This window comes from Typopeltis vanoorti, chromosome 23 (assembly GCF_054136105.1).
Source record: "Typopeltis vanoorti isolate ZY-2024b chromosome 23, IOZ_Tvanoo_1.0, whole genome shotgun sequence".
In the NCBI taxonomy this organism is placed as follows: domain Eukaryota; kingdom Metazoa; phylum Arthropoda; class Arachnida; order Uropygi; family Thelyphonidae; genus Typopeltis; species Typopeltis vanoorti.
In genome coordinates this window covers 12,052,940-12,072,082 of record NC_143571.1, presented here as the reverse complement: position 1 = coordinate 12,072,082, position 19,143 = coordinate 12,052,940, and the positions used below count along the sequence as shown (strand labels likewise).

At 35.9% G+C, this 19,143-nt stretch overlaps 1 protein-coding gene across 5 annotated transcripts in view; it reads right to left on the bottom strand.

Annotated features, from left to right (window-relative positions):
- Nucleotides 1-19,143, bottom strand: part of fra (neogenin protein frazzled) — a 535,028-nt gene that overhangs the window by 7,203 nt on the left and 508,682 nt on the right. For all 5 annotated transcript variants that reach the window (XM_090412604.1, XM_090412608.1, XM_090412609.1 and 2 more), the window contains one exon: nucleotides 9,283-9,470. In XM_090412604.1, coding sequence (XP_090268730.1) covers nucleotides 9,283-9,470 — 188 coding nt within the window. The remainder of the gene's footprint in view (nucleotides 1-9,282; nucleotides 9,471-19,143) is intronic.

Below are 19,143 nucleotides of genomic sequence, written 5' to 3'. Positions count from 1 at the left end.
CCTTTTCTTCATTCCCAAAAAACAGAGGCAACCAGATCTGTGCATAATTCATATACACTATTTCCTTTCATATAAATAACAAATATACACTCCTTTCTTTCTTTGTATTTTAAAGAAAGCCAAGCAAACACTCTTCATATGTAATTGCTGTTCTTCTGGGATGGAAGAGAGCTGTTCTTTCTCTGTTTTTCTCTTTTCTAAGATTGCAGCATCCCACTTCCCTGTAAGGGAATAAAAGAAACATTTTGTTATTGTGGAAGGTTTGCAATAGTGAATTTCAGTTAAAAAAACCAATAACACAACGAATGCTGGAATTTTCAATAGTAAGTTCAGCTATGGTATGCAAAAATGTGCTTTGGGTTCTGACCTTTTGAGCATATCTGGAAAGGAAAAGAGAAAGTTGTCCAACTGGGCCCAGTAGACTATAGATTTAAGTATAAGAAAAGCCAGGAGGTAATTTGTTATGTCTGTACACAAAATGCTAGAAACATCAGGAACAAAAGGGTTGAGTTCTTTGCTTTGGTGACTACATTCAGACTCAGATGTTGCATTAGGATTGAGTATAAAAGGTACCTTTTCAGAAATGATAGGAAGGGAGGAGTACAACTAATGATATCAGATGACTTGAATCCAGTTAAGGTAGAAACTTATAAATGCCATAATGGTAATAATTTCCCATACAGCAGTGAGTTTGAAGCTATTTATCTAGTGTGAAGCAGAGGCTAACATCACTTTAAATTTTTCAGGAAATGACAATGTATACTGGAATGTTAATTAAAAACTTTAATCAATACCTTCCTATATTTTGGCAATGTAACATTGCCATTTTCAGGGATCACAAAACTATGATATGTGCATGCAGGCACTAACACTGAGCAAATGAGGTTGAAGAAGGCAACTGATGCTGGTCCTAGAGTCCTAAAGGTGCCCCCCCTCTCCTACATTAATCTGATTGAATGAAAAAAATTGAAAAAATGCTCCTTACATTGATAGACTGAGAGCTTGTGGATTGCAGAGGTTGGTTGATAGGCGGAGAAGAGGGGATATGATAGAAACATTTAAATTACTGAAACGTTGGTAATTTTTAAAGATTGGATTTCCCTTGCATCAATGAATAGGATTGATGCAGGGGAAATGTTTCAGCTGTGTGATAGTGATGGAAGAACAAGAGGTCATCCCTGGAAATTAAAGAAGAGTGTGGTTAACAAGGATGTGAGAACAAGGTTTTTTGCCTGGAGGGTGGTGAATGAGTGGAATTCATTGCCTGGCTTAGTTGTGAGCTCTTCGTCTGTAAATGAATTCAAGAAGAGATACGACAGATATTGTTTTGCTAGTTTGGGTCTCGATGCGTCTACTGACTCCATGGAGATACCCGCAATAATAATAATAATAATAATAATAATAATAATAATTTAATTTATTATACTTTTTTTAAATTAATTAATTTATTTTTTTTTGTGAAATCAGGGGTAAACATATGTTTAGTACTATGGATGTGCTGAGAGTTATATAATACACAAACCTGCTCTAGAAACCAAGCATGGAACCTTTTTTTTTTTTTTAATCACTTCAGTTCTTCACAAAGTAAGGTGGTATAACATCGTTCCAAGAAATGATAATCCCCTTCTGGATAAAGACTTTCACAAACATACATGCCACAATGGCAGAGTGTTTGGTAGAAAAGAGATACTGTTTACTATGCTAATCAGCTGGTGACAGATGCCATCAGGACATAAGAGTAGTCAGGCACTATTATAGAGATTTGTAAAAAAAAAAAAAAAGACGATGTGCAGACTAGAGAACAAAACAAAATGTATAGAATTTTATACCTTGCATCACCCCCCACCAAATATATATTTAAAGAATTTCCTACAGATATAACATGAAAATTAGCTATAAGTATACATATTATTTCTGTTCATTATTATTATTATCCTCATCAAATTCCTGATATATATATATTAACCACCTTTACAATGAATTGCCCTGGTGTTGCACCACCTTTACACTTGAACTACGTTCAGGTGCAAACTTAACTGTTTGCTTACTTGGGATTAGGAGTAAAATAACCAAGTTTATAAAATTACTTGGTAACCCTATGCATTATTCCCAAGGTAAATAAACTTATTTACACACACACACACACACACACACACACACACACACACACACACACACACACACACACACACACATATATACACACACTTTCAGGGGGAGTTATACAGTAGTACTACATGAAAAGTTTACATAATTACTATATTCCAGTTGACAATTTAACTCCAAATTAATTTATCTGTCAGGACTTCAGTATTACCAGATCTTATGTTTTGGTCTTCTAAAGCACTTCTTACAGTATCAATCCATGTAAATAATAGCCTTCGTCCTGGTCTTTTTCATGCCATAATGACTTGATAACCTTTCCCCCCCATTCTGCTTAAGTAAGGACAAGACAGTGTTCAAATTCAAACCAGTTTTAGCTTATGGATCTGAGAGCTAGGTTGGAAATAAAACAGTTGATTAAAGATTGGAGACCACCTGAGATTAGCTCTTTAATAGTTATACAATACAGTAGTTATTCTTATGTGACACCTCTAGGGAGTCCAAAGACTCATCGAGGGAGAGTGTGCCAACAGCATCGAACAATTTGATCCCCTTCCAACTACTAACCGCACTCAAACTTGATAACCTTTTTGCGAGCCATTAGTAGCAGAGGTGCTACCAATCAAACAACCTGTTCACACATTCCTGAATGCTAACAGTGTAAAAAGTTCCTTTCTAATGTCCTAATTTTTAATATGATTCTGCCATTAATGCATCTGTTCACTCTCAATTTTTCTCCAAACTCTCATATCTGTAGTCTCCAATCTATGATCAACTGTTTTATTTCTAACCCAGCTCTCAGATTCATAAGTTAAAACTGGTGTGAATTTCAACTCTGTCTTTTATATAGCTAGTTTAGTGTTTTGGCCTTAAGCAGCATGTGACTGAAGCAACTAGTGGCTTTAGTGTTTTGGATTCGGTGATAACTTCACAAGATGTAGTTGTTAATCAGGTATTAACACTCCCACCAGTTGATGAGAGTGATCATGAGGTACATGTTTGGGAAGTGGTGAAACAAGAAATAGTTACAGTCAAAATATGGATACGTGTGGAATTATAAAGTGGGTGATTATGGAAAGCTCTGTAGTCAACTAGCTTCGATATGTTGAGTGAGCCGTGCAAAAAAGATTTTGACAGTGCATGGAAATTCATAAGGCAGCATCTGACACAAGCAAAGTATAACTGCATTCCAAGGGTTAGGCAAGTAAATAGAGTAGGAATAAAATGGATGAACAGTGAAATCAAGCAAAGCTGTGCTGGAAAAGAAAAGGTTAAGGAGGAGGAGGTACAAGACAGTTGGTGGTGATTAGGTCCATGAAGAGTATAAACTGCAGACTAGTTAGAAGAAAAAGATGCAGTATGAGAGGAGACTGACTAGTCAGGCCAAGGTTAATTCAAGGGAATTCTTCCTCTATATAGCAGGCAAGAGGAAAAATAAGTATGGCAGGTGGACACTCATGGATAGTCATGGCAACAGAGTGACCATTGCATTGGATATAGTGGAATTATTGAATGAATGCTATATCAGCATATATCATAAATGATGCCGTGCAATATATAAAAGGGAGACAAGAATTATCAGAATTGGAAATGAAAGAATCAGAGGTGTATCAGGTCAGATGGATTTGGTTAGATGTTATGTGGATTTGGTTAGATGTTAATAAGGCTGTGGGAATGGATGACATATCACCATGTATTCTTAAGGAATGTGCACCACAGTTGGCTATGCCCTTGACCTGGTTATTTAATGAAAGTGTTATGGTGGATAAGATTCCCAAGGAGTGGAAAAAAGGCAATATAGTTCCATTCCACAAGCATGGTTCTAAGACAGAAGTTTCCAATTATAGAGATTGGTTAGGAATAGAATAGAAGAATACAAGTTGATTAATATAAGTATTCTTTATGATGGCCAGCATGGATTTGTAAAGGATAGGTCTTGCTTTAGATTTACTTGCATTTTATGATAAGGTAACGGGTGTGTTAGATAGATTGCTACATGATAAGTTGGTGTATAAGATGGAAAAATGGGAATAAATAGCATATTGGTAGATGAATTGGTGACTGAATCTCTGAATGATATCAGCAAGTTGTGTATGATGGAGCAGTATCTTAAAAAAAGGGGTAACTAGTGGGTACCCATGGGTCTGTTCTTGGGCCCCCCCCCCCTGCTGTTTAACTTGTTTGTAAATGACATATCATGTGGACTAACTAGGTATCTTAATTGTTTGCTGATGATGCAACGTTGGGGAGAATTATAAGTAGCACTGCCGATGTTAATTCCCTTCAGGAAGGTTTGAATAGATTTTTGACTTGGACAAAGGAGTAGGGTTGTAGTTTTGGTATTAATAAGTGCAAAGGTTTGCATTTTGGAGTGCAGAGATATAAGGCTGTGTACTACATTCAAAATTTGGGAGTGATGAAAATTTGAGACTGAACTTTAGAGCATATTTGCAGATGTTGCAAAGACCAAGGATAGGGAGGTTGTTGCATCATTATATAAAGCACTGGTCAGACCACACTTGGACCATTGTACTCAGATTTGGTCACTTGGTTTTCATTGTGACATGGAAATACTGGAGATGGTTCAGAGACACATGATTAAGGACAATATCAAGACTCTGTAATGTCAGCTAGAAAGAGATAGGGGAAGAGGTGTCTGAAGGAATATGGATTGCAGAGTTTAGTGGATAGGTGGAAAATAGCTGATATGATAGAGACATTTAAGTTAGTGAGTGGATTTTATCGGATTAATACAGAGGGGATTATAAAAACATTAGAAGACAAGAGAGGAAGAACCAGAGGCCAAGCCTGTAAGTTATGTAAGAGTACATGAAGAAGGGTGTGAGGAATAGATTTTTTACATGGAGAATTGGAAGTGAATGGAATACATTAATGGAATATGTTGTTAATGAAATGTTAAAAGATTTTAAGATTCAGTATGATAAATTTGTTGTCACTTTGAATGACCCACCCATGATGAGTCCGCAGACTCCATGGAGGGTGTTCTACTACTAATAATAATATGCCATATGAATTTATTCGGTTAACTTCCGACATTTGATATTTTGTTATCAGTTTCCATATTTAATTAGCCATCTTCACTATAATTGTGTCTAAATCGTTGATATGTTTTATTTATTGTATAGCTTTTCATTCAGGAGGATGCATCTAATGTTTTTAATGTTTCTGTAAATGTTCACAGTTCTTTTTTTTTTTTTTGCTGATTTTCATAACAAATTTATTACAGCAGTTATTCAATTTAGTCAGTGGTAAATCCTACAGACTTGTACTGTTGTTTAGGAATGCAACATCATCTGATGTTAGGTTGAATATCTCCAATTTTTATATCAGGCCAAATGCCACTTTTCTTCATAATGTAACCCATATAGAAGATAGAATAACAATGGAGGTAATGTGCATCCTTGTCTCACACATGATTTAACATCAAAAAATCTTTCTGTACCTCCAATTCTAACTGCTGACTTTCAACTCAAATATACACAATTACATCATATAGCATTTTGAATGGCTTTTGTCTTGACACCTTGTCACATGCCTTTTTTGAGATCTACAAAACTTAAATGCATGTTCTTGTTTTTCTTTCATGCTTTCTCAACTGTATTAAAGTGAAAATCTGATCCTACAACCTCTTTTTAAACCAAAACAAGCTTGTTTTCCAAGTTTCCCTATCAGTCTTTCTTAGGGTCTTCTCAAGAATGCTTGTTGTAGGTATTAGCCTACAACAATCAGTAGGGAAATTCATCTAATTCTCATATTCAGTTTTATCGACTTTTTTTTATAGATTTGTGAGAGCACTTTTCTGACAATTGCAATTCTTTTTGATCATGACAGTAGCCAATTGAAAACTTTTATACCTCCATATTCTGCATTTGTGATTATAACACCTTTCCACATTTTAGATATCTAAAATGTGGAAAGGTGTAGGAAAGCTTTTTCCAAATTATATATATATATATATATATATATATATATATATATATATATATATATATTCCTTCTTGAATATTTTCTACAACTGTTCTGTCACTTCTTGTTTCATTTTTGCAGTGTTTTGAAGTAATTACTCCAGACATCTAGAATATTTTCAGTTTTCAAGTCATCTTTATCATCTCTGATTCCTTTTGACAGTATTTTTCCCTACATTTCTAAGCTCTTTTTTCAATAGCCTCCAAAACATTTTGTCACCTTCCTGATATTTTTCTATATTTTTAACTAAATATTCTCGTGACTTTTGGTTGGCTACTTTTACACACTTTCTCTTTCTTACATTTTTCTCTGTATGCTTTCGGGGCACATACTGTCTTACTTTCTAGGAACTCTCAATAAACTGCCTTCTATTCCATGACTTCTTTAAGTTCCTGTGCCTAACATGCCATTCAGATTTTTCTTTATATTTTAAAACCATACTCTTTTCAAATATAAAGCATTGCCACAAGGATTCAACTTCTTGTATGTTATTTTGTCAGTGAATTTATATTTTAAAAATACATTTGAAGCATTAATAATAAAGTATTTTGTTTTTGACTGCAGTATTGCATGACAGATCAAACTACCTGTGAAATAACTTGGCAAAATTCAGAAGTATCGTGGTATATCCATCCTCCTTATCCATCTCTGCTGTTACTTGATCGTAGAATGTCAACAGATTGCTAAAGCATGACAGGCATCATTAACAGACATCATAAGCACCTCTAGCGCAATTGGAAGAACAACAGTACGTTGCGCCCGTTGATTAGAAAAGGCCTAAGTTCAATTCTTGTCATGCTGGGAGGAATCTTTATATGGACTTTTTCAATCGAAGGTGAGTTAGCCAATCTCATATGGAGATAGCAGGGTTTTTCTCCTGGAAACTCTGGTTTTTCATCCCGCATACAGACAAATCGGCCCTTCAGAACACAAGCAATTTACAGCAATTTAATACTAGCTGTGGTAGTGGTGGTTGTGAGCAGTGGATGGCGTTGATGTGGGTGATTGGTAGTGCAGGTTAAGTCTAGTGGTGAAGGCAGAGTGTTGTATAGTGGGTGTCCTCCTACGATGAGGCTTTGGGCTCCTTGAAGGTGTCATTGATAATAATAATAATAACAATAATAATTAATAAAAAAAAAAAAAAAGAGAGAGACCTGACTTCTTGTTACAGACCATATAAAAAGTTGGCATCCCTTATCTGCTCTACCAAAAACCAACCACTTCCCCTAGACCTACCTGGGGTATACCAGGTCCCTTGCAGCTGTAAACTGTCCTACTTTGGCCAAACAGGCAGGACAGCAAATATCAGAACACAAAGACTACATCTGGTTTCACCAGTACAGCCACTCTGGGCTTGCAGACCATGCTCTAGATACCCGCCACAGAATACGTTGGAAGAAAGCCAAAGTAATACACCGCAGCAAGTTTAAGGACGAAAAATTATTCATAGAATCAGCCTCAGCTCTAAAAAACGTTCCAAACCTCAACAAATTTGGGTGCATGAGACTGCCCCAAATTTGGGAGACTTACATCATGAGAACATCAGCTCAACAGCCAAGACAATCCAATATAGCCTGCTAGGGAGCACCATTAGGACTTTAGGAACAACAATAGTTTCTTATCTTCTGCCTCATTTGCTTTTTGTAGTGCCTGCGTGCATGTGCCATATTTGTATGTTCCCATGAAGATGGCAATGTGACATTGCCAAAATATAGGAAGTATTTATTAAAGTTTCTTTTAATTTATATTCCAATATACACTGTAAATTCCTTAAATAATTTAATAGTCATCATTAACAAAAGTATTCTGTCTTCTATAAATGATCACAGTTCTATCTTCCCATCTTCAGATGTAATATCTAATGAGTCTCCTCAAAACCTTGATAACCATACTAGAGATAATACTCATTAGTCTATAATTCATTGCATCAGTCCTCACTCCATCCTTCTATAATGGAATTATCATGCTATTTCTAATGTATCTGATACTGTCTTACCATCCTCATTCACTAAAGTCATTCTCATTTCACTTGATGCATAGTTATAAATTCTCTGTGATTTCCCTTGGCCAACTTCCTTCATAATTGAATTTCCCCTCTCCTCACTATGGCAATCACACCCTCATGTTCCTCTTTTTATTGCAATTGTTACTCTTCACAAAATACAGGATCCAAAACATTCTCTCTTATGTAACTCACACATTAAAGTCTTGTTCATCCATTTAACTTTCATGTGATTTATTCTCCTGACTCTTGGTATGCAGTCAGATATAGCTTCCTTCAGACATGCTTTAGCAACTTCTTATGCACTGCTGATTTCTTTATCATGCAGTTTTTTTTTTTTTTCAAGCTGCCTTCTCAGTTTATTATAATTTCATATCTCATATTTCTATGTCTCATCTTAGTCAAGGCTCTTACATGCATTATCACCTCCCAAGTCAAACCACATGATTGCCCTCACCATTTGGAGCTATAATGGTCATTTAATTTATAGACGAATTCTTGAACACTCTTACTAGATCCATTGTTCTTGTATTGCAAGTCCTTTCCTTCTACATGCTGCTTAAGATGGTTATATCCCTTAGTAATTCTATAAATGATCTTTCCCTTCTTGCTTTCTCCTTCCAAATTATATCCCCATCATTGAAATTACCCATAATAATAGTGTTCCTTGTATCCATAAGATTTATCACCTATGCAGTTGATGGTCCTCTTCAGATCTTGGTCTGTAGCAGCAACTAACTGTATATTCTGTCTTGTTAACCTATCTCATACCAAACAGTCTCAAACCCATTGCCAGTATTACCCATACTATCACCACCATTGAAGATTTCTATTCTCGTTGGATTTAATTCATCTGCAATAATTAGTAATATCTTAATTATCCAACCATGACAGGAATGCAGTTTGCCTGTTGGATCATTGAAGGGTTAGATAACTGAAGATACAATTACATGGTGCTGTTCCAGAAGTCAATTGACATGCTAACACCCATTTATACAAGTTAGGTTAATATTATGTTCATTATGTTACTGATGCCCGTTTGGGTTTTTCTTTGTAACAATTTAAACTGCTGGTGCATTATTCCTAAGAACAGCATGCAAACTGATTCTTTAATATTTATTATTGAAGTTTATTTCACTGTGGAAAGTGTTTGATATTCTCTCATGATTTTGATCAATATAAAAACTTACAGCTAATTCTTCTTCCTTTCCTGACTTTGTCGTAGCATCAGGAGCTCTAGGAGTGATAATACATACACCTGGGCGTGATTTGAGTGTTGACTGTTGTGAAGAACTCCCACTTGTTGATGCTGTGGAAGGTGTATTATTAGATATTGACACCTTTTTATGAGGACTTGCAGCTTGTTGAGGCCTAACAGCTATGAAGAAATTAAATTTTCATAAAATTAATAATAAATTTGCAATGTTTGGAGTATAATTATCAAATATAATGATTCAAGCAAACTGTGAGCAATAAGAATTCAGATATAACTGGTATAATTGAGATATGACATTATTCTGATATTCAAGATGTCTAATTTCAATGTGGTGCTTGTGGTATGTGAAAATAAGAGAAGAATGCTGTTCAGGAGGTGAAGCCGTACTCACCTCCTTAATAGTGTTTTCTCATTTGGCACAACATTAAAATGTAGTAGTTCAATTAAACAAACAACAGAAATTTGGATTATTATGAGGCATTTTCAAACAGTTCAGGAGGACAAGCAAGAGTACATGCCTTATATCACCTTTTTCTACATCTATCAGATGCCTGCCTTATGCATCAGTATATGTAAGACATGCCAAAAGGAGAGGGACTATTCTAGACTAGTGAACATTTAAGGACTAATATGCTATGACTATCTTTCAGAATAAAAATGTTCATGGGTAGTGCATTGTTTTAAATTAATTCTAATTTTAATTTAAGTTACAGCTCAACATTTTGCATCAACATCCTGTGTAACATGTGCTTTATAAGCTTAAGTTGACTAACGCATAGCAAAGCAGATAAGCAATTAAAACATTCTGAACAGCTATATACTAACAAACTTAACAGCTAGTGCTAAAATTTGTGTCTCCCCCCCCCTCTTGGCTCCATAGGGAAAGGTAACTGAAGAAAATAAAAATAAAAAAAACTGAAGTGTACTCTCTCTACTGTTTGAAAAATTATTTGTGTACGTATCAAATAGTGGGCCAATAACCATCCACTCTCTTGAATAAACTTCAAACTATTGAAGACTTTAATAACAGCTATAATTGTGAAATAGCGGACTTACTAAAAGAATACAAATAATATGTACACGAAATGTGCATATGTAAATATGTCAACACATTTTTGTACAGGTTTCTGAAATGAATGTTTTTGAAGTTAACACTGTTATGAGACTGTAGGCCTCATGTTACTGAAAACAAATAGGCAAAATCTTTTACTCTACTTAAAAATAATGGAAATGCATGTCTATCCGTGGTCCTCAATAATTCAATCAGGTACTGATGAGGCCTTTGGTTGGAAAGACTTAGAAATGAAGCCCATCTAGGTTGTGTGGATTTTTTTTTTAATGACTTTCAGCCTTAAAAGATGAACTAACCAGACTTATCTGGAGATAACAGGATTCTTTTGTCCTGAAAAATATGCATCCAGACAGAAACACATATAAATGAGAGATGTAGCAAACTATGTAGGTAAGATTTACACAGCATTACTTTGGTTTCTATGAATCCAAGTTACTTGGCTATGAAATGATATTTTCTGCCCCTACATGTAAGGAGAAGATGAGAGCTGAGATAAATATATATCTTTTGAAACAAAAAATCAATAATTTTATTCATTAAAAACTAAAATATTACTCCATTGAAAACAGAATTGTAATAACAGACCTGCATAGAGAGAGAGAGAGAGAGAGAGAGAGAGAGAGAGAGAGAGAAGATTCATCATGGAGGTTCTCGCTCAACTAGTAACATATCTGATGTTGTACCTTAACTCATTCAAACTCTCTGCACTTACAACATCCTTCAGCACTGGCCTACATTTACTCACCCACCACTCTCTTTGTGAAGAAAAAAAAAAAATTATACTCCCCTGTATTTTGAATAAATCCCTTCTACATTAATCTGGAAAATAAGGACTGGATTGAGAGTGAGTAAATCCAGCTCAGAGGTAATAGCAGGATTTTTTATTCCCGTAAGGTAGAGAAAGCATGTGAATGAACATAATTGTAGTAGACTATGTTGATAAGATTAATCACCCAAATGGACAAACCTTCAATTATAACCAACCCCTGAATAAGTTAAGTGCAGTGGTTTCCAGTTTGTGGAACCCTAGTGACCTTTTTAAAAATTTTATAGAACCCTCTTTTTTTTCTCTTATTAATTAATATATCTTAAAATAAGAAAAGTAACAAATTCTGTACATAGGTACATATAGCATATACTTATAAACTAATATACATATATTAATAAATAATAGATCTCTGGAGACACATAAAATTTAATAATACTTTATCCATGTATTTATTAATTGCATTTAATAACATATCTATGTGTTTCTAGAGATCTTTTTGCTATGCCACACATGAAATTAAAAATCTCAAACAAGTAATTAAATTTTATACAAAAACAAACAAACAAAAAAAAAAACCTTAACTCTTTTATATACTACGAAATATATATACTTTATATATACTATGCAATTTAAAATTGCATGACACTTGGGCTTCTTCATCAGGTTATTAATTTGTGATCTAACTGTGGATAAACACTCATGAATTGAGGTTTCTTGTAATGTCTTCTGTCATGGCTTATAATGTCCATAGTTTCTGTAGCTTGTAGAACCACATAAAACGTTTTTTAGAGAGAGCAATACAAGTAACTCTTGCTATACATGCTTTCGTGGTTACATGAAAATTCATCGAAAAAGCAATTCATCAAAGACAATTCATCGAAAAAACAATTCACTGAAAATTTTAAATTTTCGATAATGTTATGATAAAAGTAATCCATTTAGAACAAAAACTAAACCATGCAGATAGCTTCTTGTACTGGCAACTTCAACTAATTCCACTAAGTCAGAGAGATTTTGTAATACAGTACATAATTTGGACACGTTATTTCTTTGCTGCCCAGAATATAGCTGAACTGAAAACTGAAACGGTTCGACATTTTCTTGTAAAAGTTTCAATAGCAAATCTGAGTAAAATTCATTCCATAATAATTGCTGTATTAAAGTAGCATATTACTACTAGCAACAATAATAATAATGGAGCCTGCATAATTCAGTCGGTATAAACGAAGCCATTTAGTTAGAAAGACCTGAGTGGTTGGAATCCCATTTACAACATGCATAATTTTTATCAGTCCTGTTCAGCTAAAGGTAAGTTAGCAGGCATAATATACAGAGATGACTGGGGTGTTCCTCCCGGAAACAGGCAAATCAGTCCCATGAACAGACACAAAACAGTTATCAGACAAGAAAGACTATAAGAAACCATATTGTTCTATAATTTTTCCCTATTAAAGTAGCATTGCTTTCTCACTCTGCATGGTTCAGTGTTTGTTCTAAATGGATCAATTTTCTCATAACATTTTCGAAAATTTAAAATTTTCGGTGAACTGTTTTTTTCGACGAATTGTCGTTCGATCAATTGCCTTTTCAATGAGCTCTCCGGATACCGCTTTCATTATTCATGTTTTTGCATATATGCCATTTAATTTTGGTACATAAGGACCATCACTGTTTTTTATTCAAGGTCATGGCAGTTTCAACTGTTCTCTCAGTGAACATAAAGACAATACCACCCAAACCAATAACGCAGTGTCTGCACTGCCTTATTGGTCTGGGTGGTATTGTGTTATCTGTAAATAACTTGTGTGCTCTTTGAGCAAGATGTCTGGCAAGAGAAAAACAAAGGAAACTTTAGAGTGAAAAGATAATGTGAATAAAGACAAAGTGAACAAAAGGCCTAGGAAATCCCATTCTTTGGAGGTAAAGTTGGAATTCTGATCATTTTGATAGAGCTACATTCTAAAGCATTGACATTCAAAGGGTTACGGTACAGTGATTCTACAGTAAGAACTATTTGTGATAATGCTCGTACAATTCATAAGAGAGTGCTCAATCATTCATGAATATCAGCATGATGAGTAGTAAAATCTCTATCTCATGCAACTGAGAAAATGGAAAGGCTACTGGCTATGTGGATCGAGCATCAAAAACAGGCAGAACATGCCTTTGTCTGGGGAAGTTGCATGAGAGAAGGCAAAAAAATTTGTATGAAGATCTGACGAAAGATAAAAAACAAACAGCACCTTTTACTGCAAGTTGTGGGTGGTTCAACAGCTATTAAGAGTCGCTATTATTATTATTATTCAGGCCTGCATTCAGACTCATCATGGGAGGTCCTTTCTAAGAAACACAGTCTATCAAGACTCACTGAGGGAGATCCCTCCTAGGAAACATAAAGTCTATCATACCATTCCTTAAATGCATTGACCGTTCTCGCTCTCACCACTCTATCAGGCAATACATTCCATGGTTCAACCACCCTCCATGCAAAGAAACCACTCCTCACTCTCTTTCTCACAGTTTCTTTTTGTACCTTCCAGGGATGGCCTCTTGTCATCACTCCTTCCTGCTGTTCAACCAAGCGAAAGAACTCCCAAGTGTCAACCCTGTAACCACCTCTCAAAAGTCTCAATCATATCACCTCTCCTTCTTCTATCCACCAAACTCTGTGGTCCACACTCCCTTAGCCGATCCTCATAACTAACATTATATAGTCCTGACACCATCTTTGTTATTCGCCTTTGTACCCTTTCCACAGTTAATTTATCCCCTTCATATCCTGGCGACCAGATCTGAGAACAATAGTCTAAGTGTGGTCTGATCAGGGTCTTATACAACGGAATGATAACCTTTTATCTCTGCAGGTCAGTGTCCTTCTCATTATTGCAGCAATCCTCTGTGTTACCTTCACTACCTTTGCAATATGTCCCCTAAATTTCAGGTTTCTATCAATCATCAACCCCAGATCTCTTCTCTCCCCTACTTCCTCCAGTGTAACTCCTCCCATAGAGTATGCAGCATCCCATTGAAGTGTCCCAAACCTCAAGACCTTACATTTTGCTGCATTAAATTGACACCCCATTCATTTGCCCATCTATCTAGCTTATTCAAATCCTCTTGTAGGGCTACCACATCTGCACTATTACTAATAACCCTTCCCAGCTTGCATTCCGCAATCGCAAAATGATTGGCTATAGCTGAAGATCACATTGGTGCAGAATTTCATGATCTTTTCAAAGTAAAGATAGCAGAAAGAGATTACAATCAGAAGTTGAAAACTCAGGTTTCCATTCAGAGATTCCTGAAAAAGCAGTCTTCAATCTCTTATGAGCCTTTAACTTCAGCAATGCCAGTTAAAGAAGATGTGAATAAGATGTGGTTATGATATATTAATTATGAAAATAAGGAACTACGAGGGACATCCAGAAAGTAAGTTCCAATGGGCTATCAGAGAATCAAAAATATACTTACAAAAAAAACTTTACTGGAAATTAAAGTAGACATCTTTCACTACTTTTCTACATAATTTCTGCCATTGTTCAGGCACTTATCATAACAGGGCACCAAGAGTTGTATACCTTCTTTGTAGAAGGTTGCCGCCTTTGATGCAAACCACGTGTTGACTGCTTCTTTGATCTCGTCGTCATCATTGTCTTGAAACCGCTGGCCACCAAGGAAGGATTTCAGATGTTTGAACAGGTGAAAGTCATTTAACACAAGGTCAGGACTATATGGAGTATGATCTAATTGTTCCCAGCTGAAGATGGCAAGAAGGTGTTGTTTTACGAATCACACATCGTATGTTCTCCATAAACTTCAATAATTTTTCGATGAATTTCAGCTGCTTTAATGTTCCTAGCATTCAAAAAACGGATAACTGACCTAATTTCACATGCAGCGGATGATTCGATTTTACATGTGGAGGGCGATTCGATTTTCTTAGACATTGAAAATGACATCAACACCTTGCTAATGAATCAACATTAGCAAGGAAACATGTTTCCATTGAGTCCTTTACAGTGTTTTCCAAAGGCTATCCAACCAAGTTGAATTCTACATCTAATTTCTTCTTTGCAGTCTTCCTCTACTGTGATCTTTTGTCCTAGGTAAACATAGGAGGTTACTATATCAATTTCCTGGTGTTTCATTTGAACTAGCTTTTTAGTGATGTATTTATTTGACATTTTTTTGTTTTGGTTTTGTTTATATTATTCCTTTCTTTTTACTTTCTGCATTCTATTTTTAAATCTGCCACTGATTCTAATAAAGTCTTTCAAGTTTTTATTTGCTGTGATGAAGTGTAGTAGTTTTTTTATCTGATCCTGTGCAAGGTAGCCAAGGCACAGTTCGCTAGACCTGACTGACCATAATTGTGGAAGTAGACATACATTGTTTGGAAAGAAGTCAATCGACACAATAGTGTGAGGAACAAACCATGGCACCAACCAACCTTAATAAGATGTAGGACTTCCTTTCGCTGTGATGACTGCAGCAATCCTAAGGGGCATACTTTCCACAAGCATACAATTTTCGAACAATTTTCAATGGGAATTTTCGAACATTCTTCCTGTAAGCACGTAATGAGGAACTGGACTGTTGTGGGGCAGATGTCCCTTGACTCACCCAATGCTCCATTTCATCCCACAGATGTTCAATAGGGATGAGATCAGAGCTCTGTGAAAGCCAGTCAAGTGTTGTGGTGATGTTCATGTCAATAACCCATGCAGTTATTGCAGCAACCTTAACATTGCAACCTTAGCATTGTCTTGATGAAAGAGACAATAGTCAGTTCTGTAGAAACGCCACAAAGCAGGAAGCAATGCATTGTCCAGAATGTTCAGATAACTCTCAGAGTTCAATGTTTGTGGCACCACAAACAGAGGTCCGAGGCCAAACCAGGAAAAATTGGATCATCACACCGCCACCTCAAAATTTCATAGGTGGGTTTACACACTCTGGTAAGAGATGTTCACTCTGCATCCACCACCACATCCGCACACCTCCATCTACTTGGTAGAGGGGTGTAGCGTGACTCGTCGCTCCATAACACAGCTTTCCAAGCTGCCATGTCCAACTTGCATATTGGATCTCATATAGGCTCACAACATGGATTTCCACGGTCCTACCATGGAAATCCATGTTGTGAGCCTCGGTTCTGAATAGTTTTTTTTGCAGATTTATGTTCTAGTCAATGCCTGGAACTCTGCATTTAAAATGTTGGCTGACAAATGGGGGTTTTTACATATTATCCTTCACAGAACCCAATGAAGGATAATATAGCATGACAAAAGAATCCTACGGTCACGTTCAGTGAATGAGGTGGGTCATCCACTGTGGGTAGCACTTACAATTGACTCCCTGCACTTCCATCTCAGTATGGTATCACTGATTGTTGACTTAGGATGTCCCAGTTCTTCAACAATTTGATGAACAGGTAGGCCGGTAACATGGCATCCTATCATAACATCTCTTTCAAACTCTGTCAGTTCCCTTCTCGTAACCATTTCAACTAGATACAGTTGTACCAACTTGGGAGCATCATATTCTTCCAATTTATTTGATACAAGCACTCATTACATGGCATGATGCACCTTGCCCATGGCAGTTTCCATTGATTTCTTTCCAAGCAGAGTATTTCCTGTATATACTGAGTAGAGAAGGATACTAAAATTTTAGAAGCTGAAGAGGCCATGAAAGTTTAGAGGTAAATATCAGCCCCAAAAGATCTAATCTTGTCTAGAAATCAGTGTATTACCAAAGATAAGGGGAGGTGAAGTAAGATTGTTTTATTATTATACAGTTATTTCCATGGAGTCTGGAAATTCCTCATGGGAGATCCCCACTTTTATGTAAATAAAATCTATAATACCTCTCCTTGACTCATTTACTCATTCAGGGCACTCACAACTAATTCTGCCAATCCATTACACTCACTCACCACTTTCCATGCAAAAAAAATCTAGAAAAAATCTAGTCTGTACATCCTTACTATCCGTCCTCTTGCACAACTTCCACAAGTGATCCCTAGTTCTCTCTCTCTCTCTAGTTGTTGGAAGTTTTTCCACTTGCTTATACTATAAATTAAAGATGCCAAAAAATTATATTCTTGGTTTAATCCTTTATCCAAGTGCAAGCAAACAAAGTTTGCACCTGAAATATAATCAGGACTAGGGCAACTCGTATATAGAAGCTAATGACTTCACACCACTTGGCTTAGTATCCCATAATGCAAAGCACATATCCTTATAGACATGTATAATGCTATGGGAAGGGCCACTATCCAAACTGGTTTCAACCTTTATTGAAGTCTCATCATCAGTAGGAGCCAGACCCAGAGGTGATACCAGAAGAGTAGAGAAGATGTTGTGGCCTTACAAGAATAGTTGAATAAATTGAGTGATTGAGCATGGGAATGTGAGTTCAATGTTGCAAAATGTAAGGTTTTAAAATTTGGAAAACAAAGATGGGATCCAGAATTTATGCTTGGTGAGGATATATTGTCGGAGGTGGAGGAAATAAGAGATCTGGGGGTGATAGTGGATAAGGATCTGAAATTTAGGGAACAAGCCAAAACTGTGACGACAACACAAAGACTTAGGAATGATGTGGAGGACACTGACTTGTAGAATTAGGGAGATTCTTGTTCCATTGTATATATAAGGCTTTGATTAGGCCACACACATGGACTATTGTGCCCAGATCTGGTCACCTGGTTTCAGAAGAATGAAGAGATGTTGGAAAGGGTCCAGAGGTGACTGACTAAGGTAGTTTCTGACCTCTACAATGTCAAGGTTACTAACTTGTAGAGACAAGTTAGTAAGGGATTGTTATAGGATCAATGCTGGAGAGGTTCTACAGCAAATAGTGGGAGAACCAGAGGTCATCCCTGGAAACTGTATATAGAGGGTGTGAGTAGGGGAGTGAGAAGCTGGTTTTTTTCATGCAGAGTTGTGAATGATTGGAATACCTTGCCTGAGAGTCTGGAGTCTGCAGAGAATTAAGTGTGTTTAAAGCATGGTATGATGAGCTGTGTGTATGATAAAGGACCTCCCAGATGGGTCTGACTCCATGGAATCTTGGAGTCAGACCATGTAGTAATAATCAGGGCCGAGCCATGCGGTTGTGCAGATTGTGCGCTTGACAATAGGAGCGCATTTTCACCACGGGAAATAATAAAAAATATATATATAAATTTTCTTATTCTTGAATTATAACGTTATCAATATTACCACAGATTTTATTTCACAGAGTAAGCAAAACTTTTATAAACATTCTCGATTGTTTATTATATTTTTAGTGGAAATTGTTAGTTTAAGAAAGACAGTGAATTCATTCTTACGCTGTGCTTTGCCCAGTACCGTCAACAGGATGTAGCATAGAGACACGGTGCTGCTTAATAAGGGCGCTCGTTCAGCAGTATTACGGCAACAAGATATTTTACAAAAATACAGCGTTTAGTTTACCAAATAAAAAAGGTGCCATTTCCCATTGACAGTTAAATATGTGCTTATTATATTTTATTAATAAAAAATTATAGTCATACATACTAAAACTAAACATTTTAGAACCCACTTATTAGATACCTAAGGAAACAACCCATAAAGTATTATACGATGTGAATTTCATAAACTTTTATAGTCTATATACAAATATATATATATATATTAAATTATATTATGCATGAATTCTCCTACTCAAATTGCGAGTCTCTATTGCCCCGAATTTCACATTTGAGCAATAATTCGCTCCCTGCAGTAAACAATACGCTATCCCCAACAGCCATTACACTGCAGAAACATGAAAACCTATCACAGTAAAACCCCTTTTTTACACTTTTCAGGGGAATGATGGAAAAAAGTGTAAATAGCAGGAAATGTAAAAAAAATTTAAAAAGGCTAACAGATGACTTACTGCTAGTATGTGAGTCTACATACTTGATTACAAAATTTAATAACTGAAAATAAATGAATTTACAATTACATACATTCATTTAT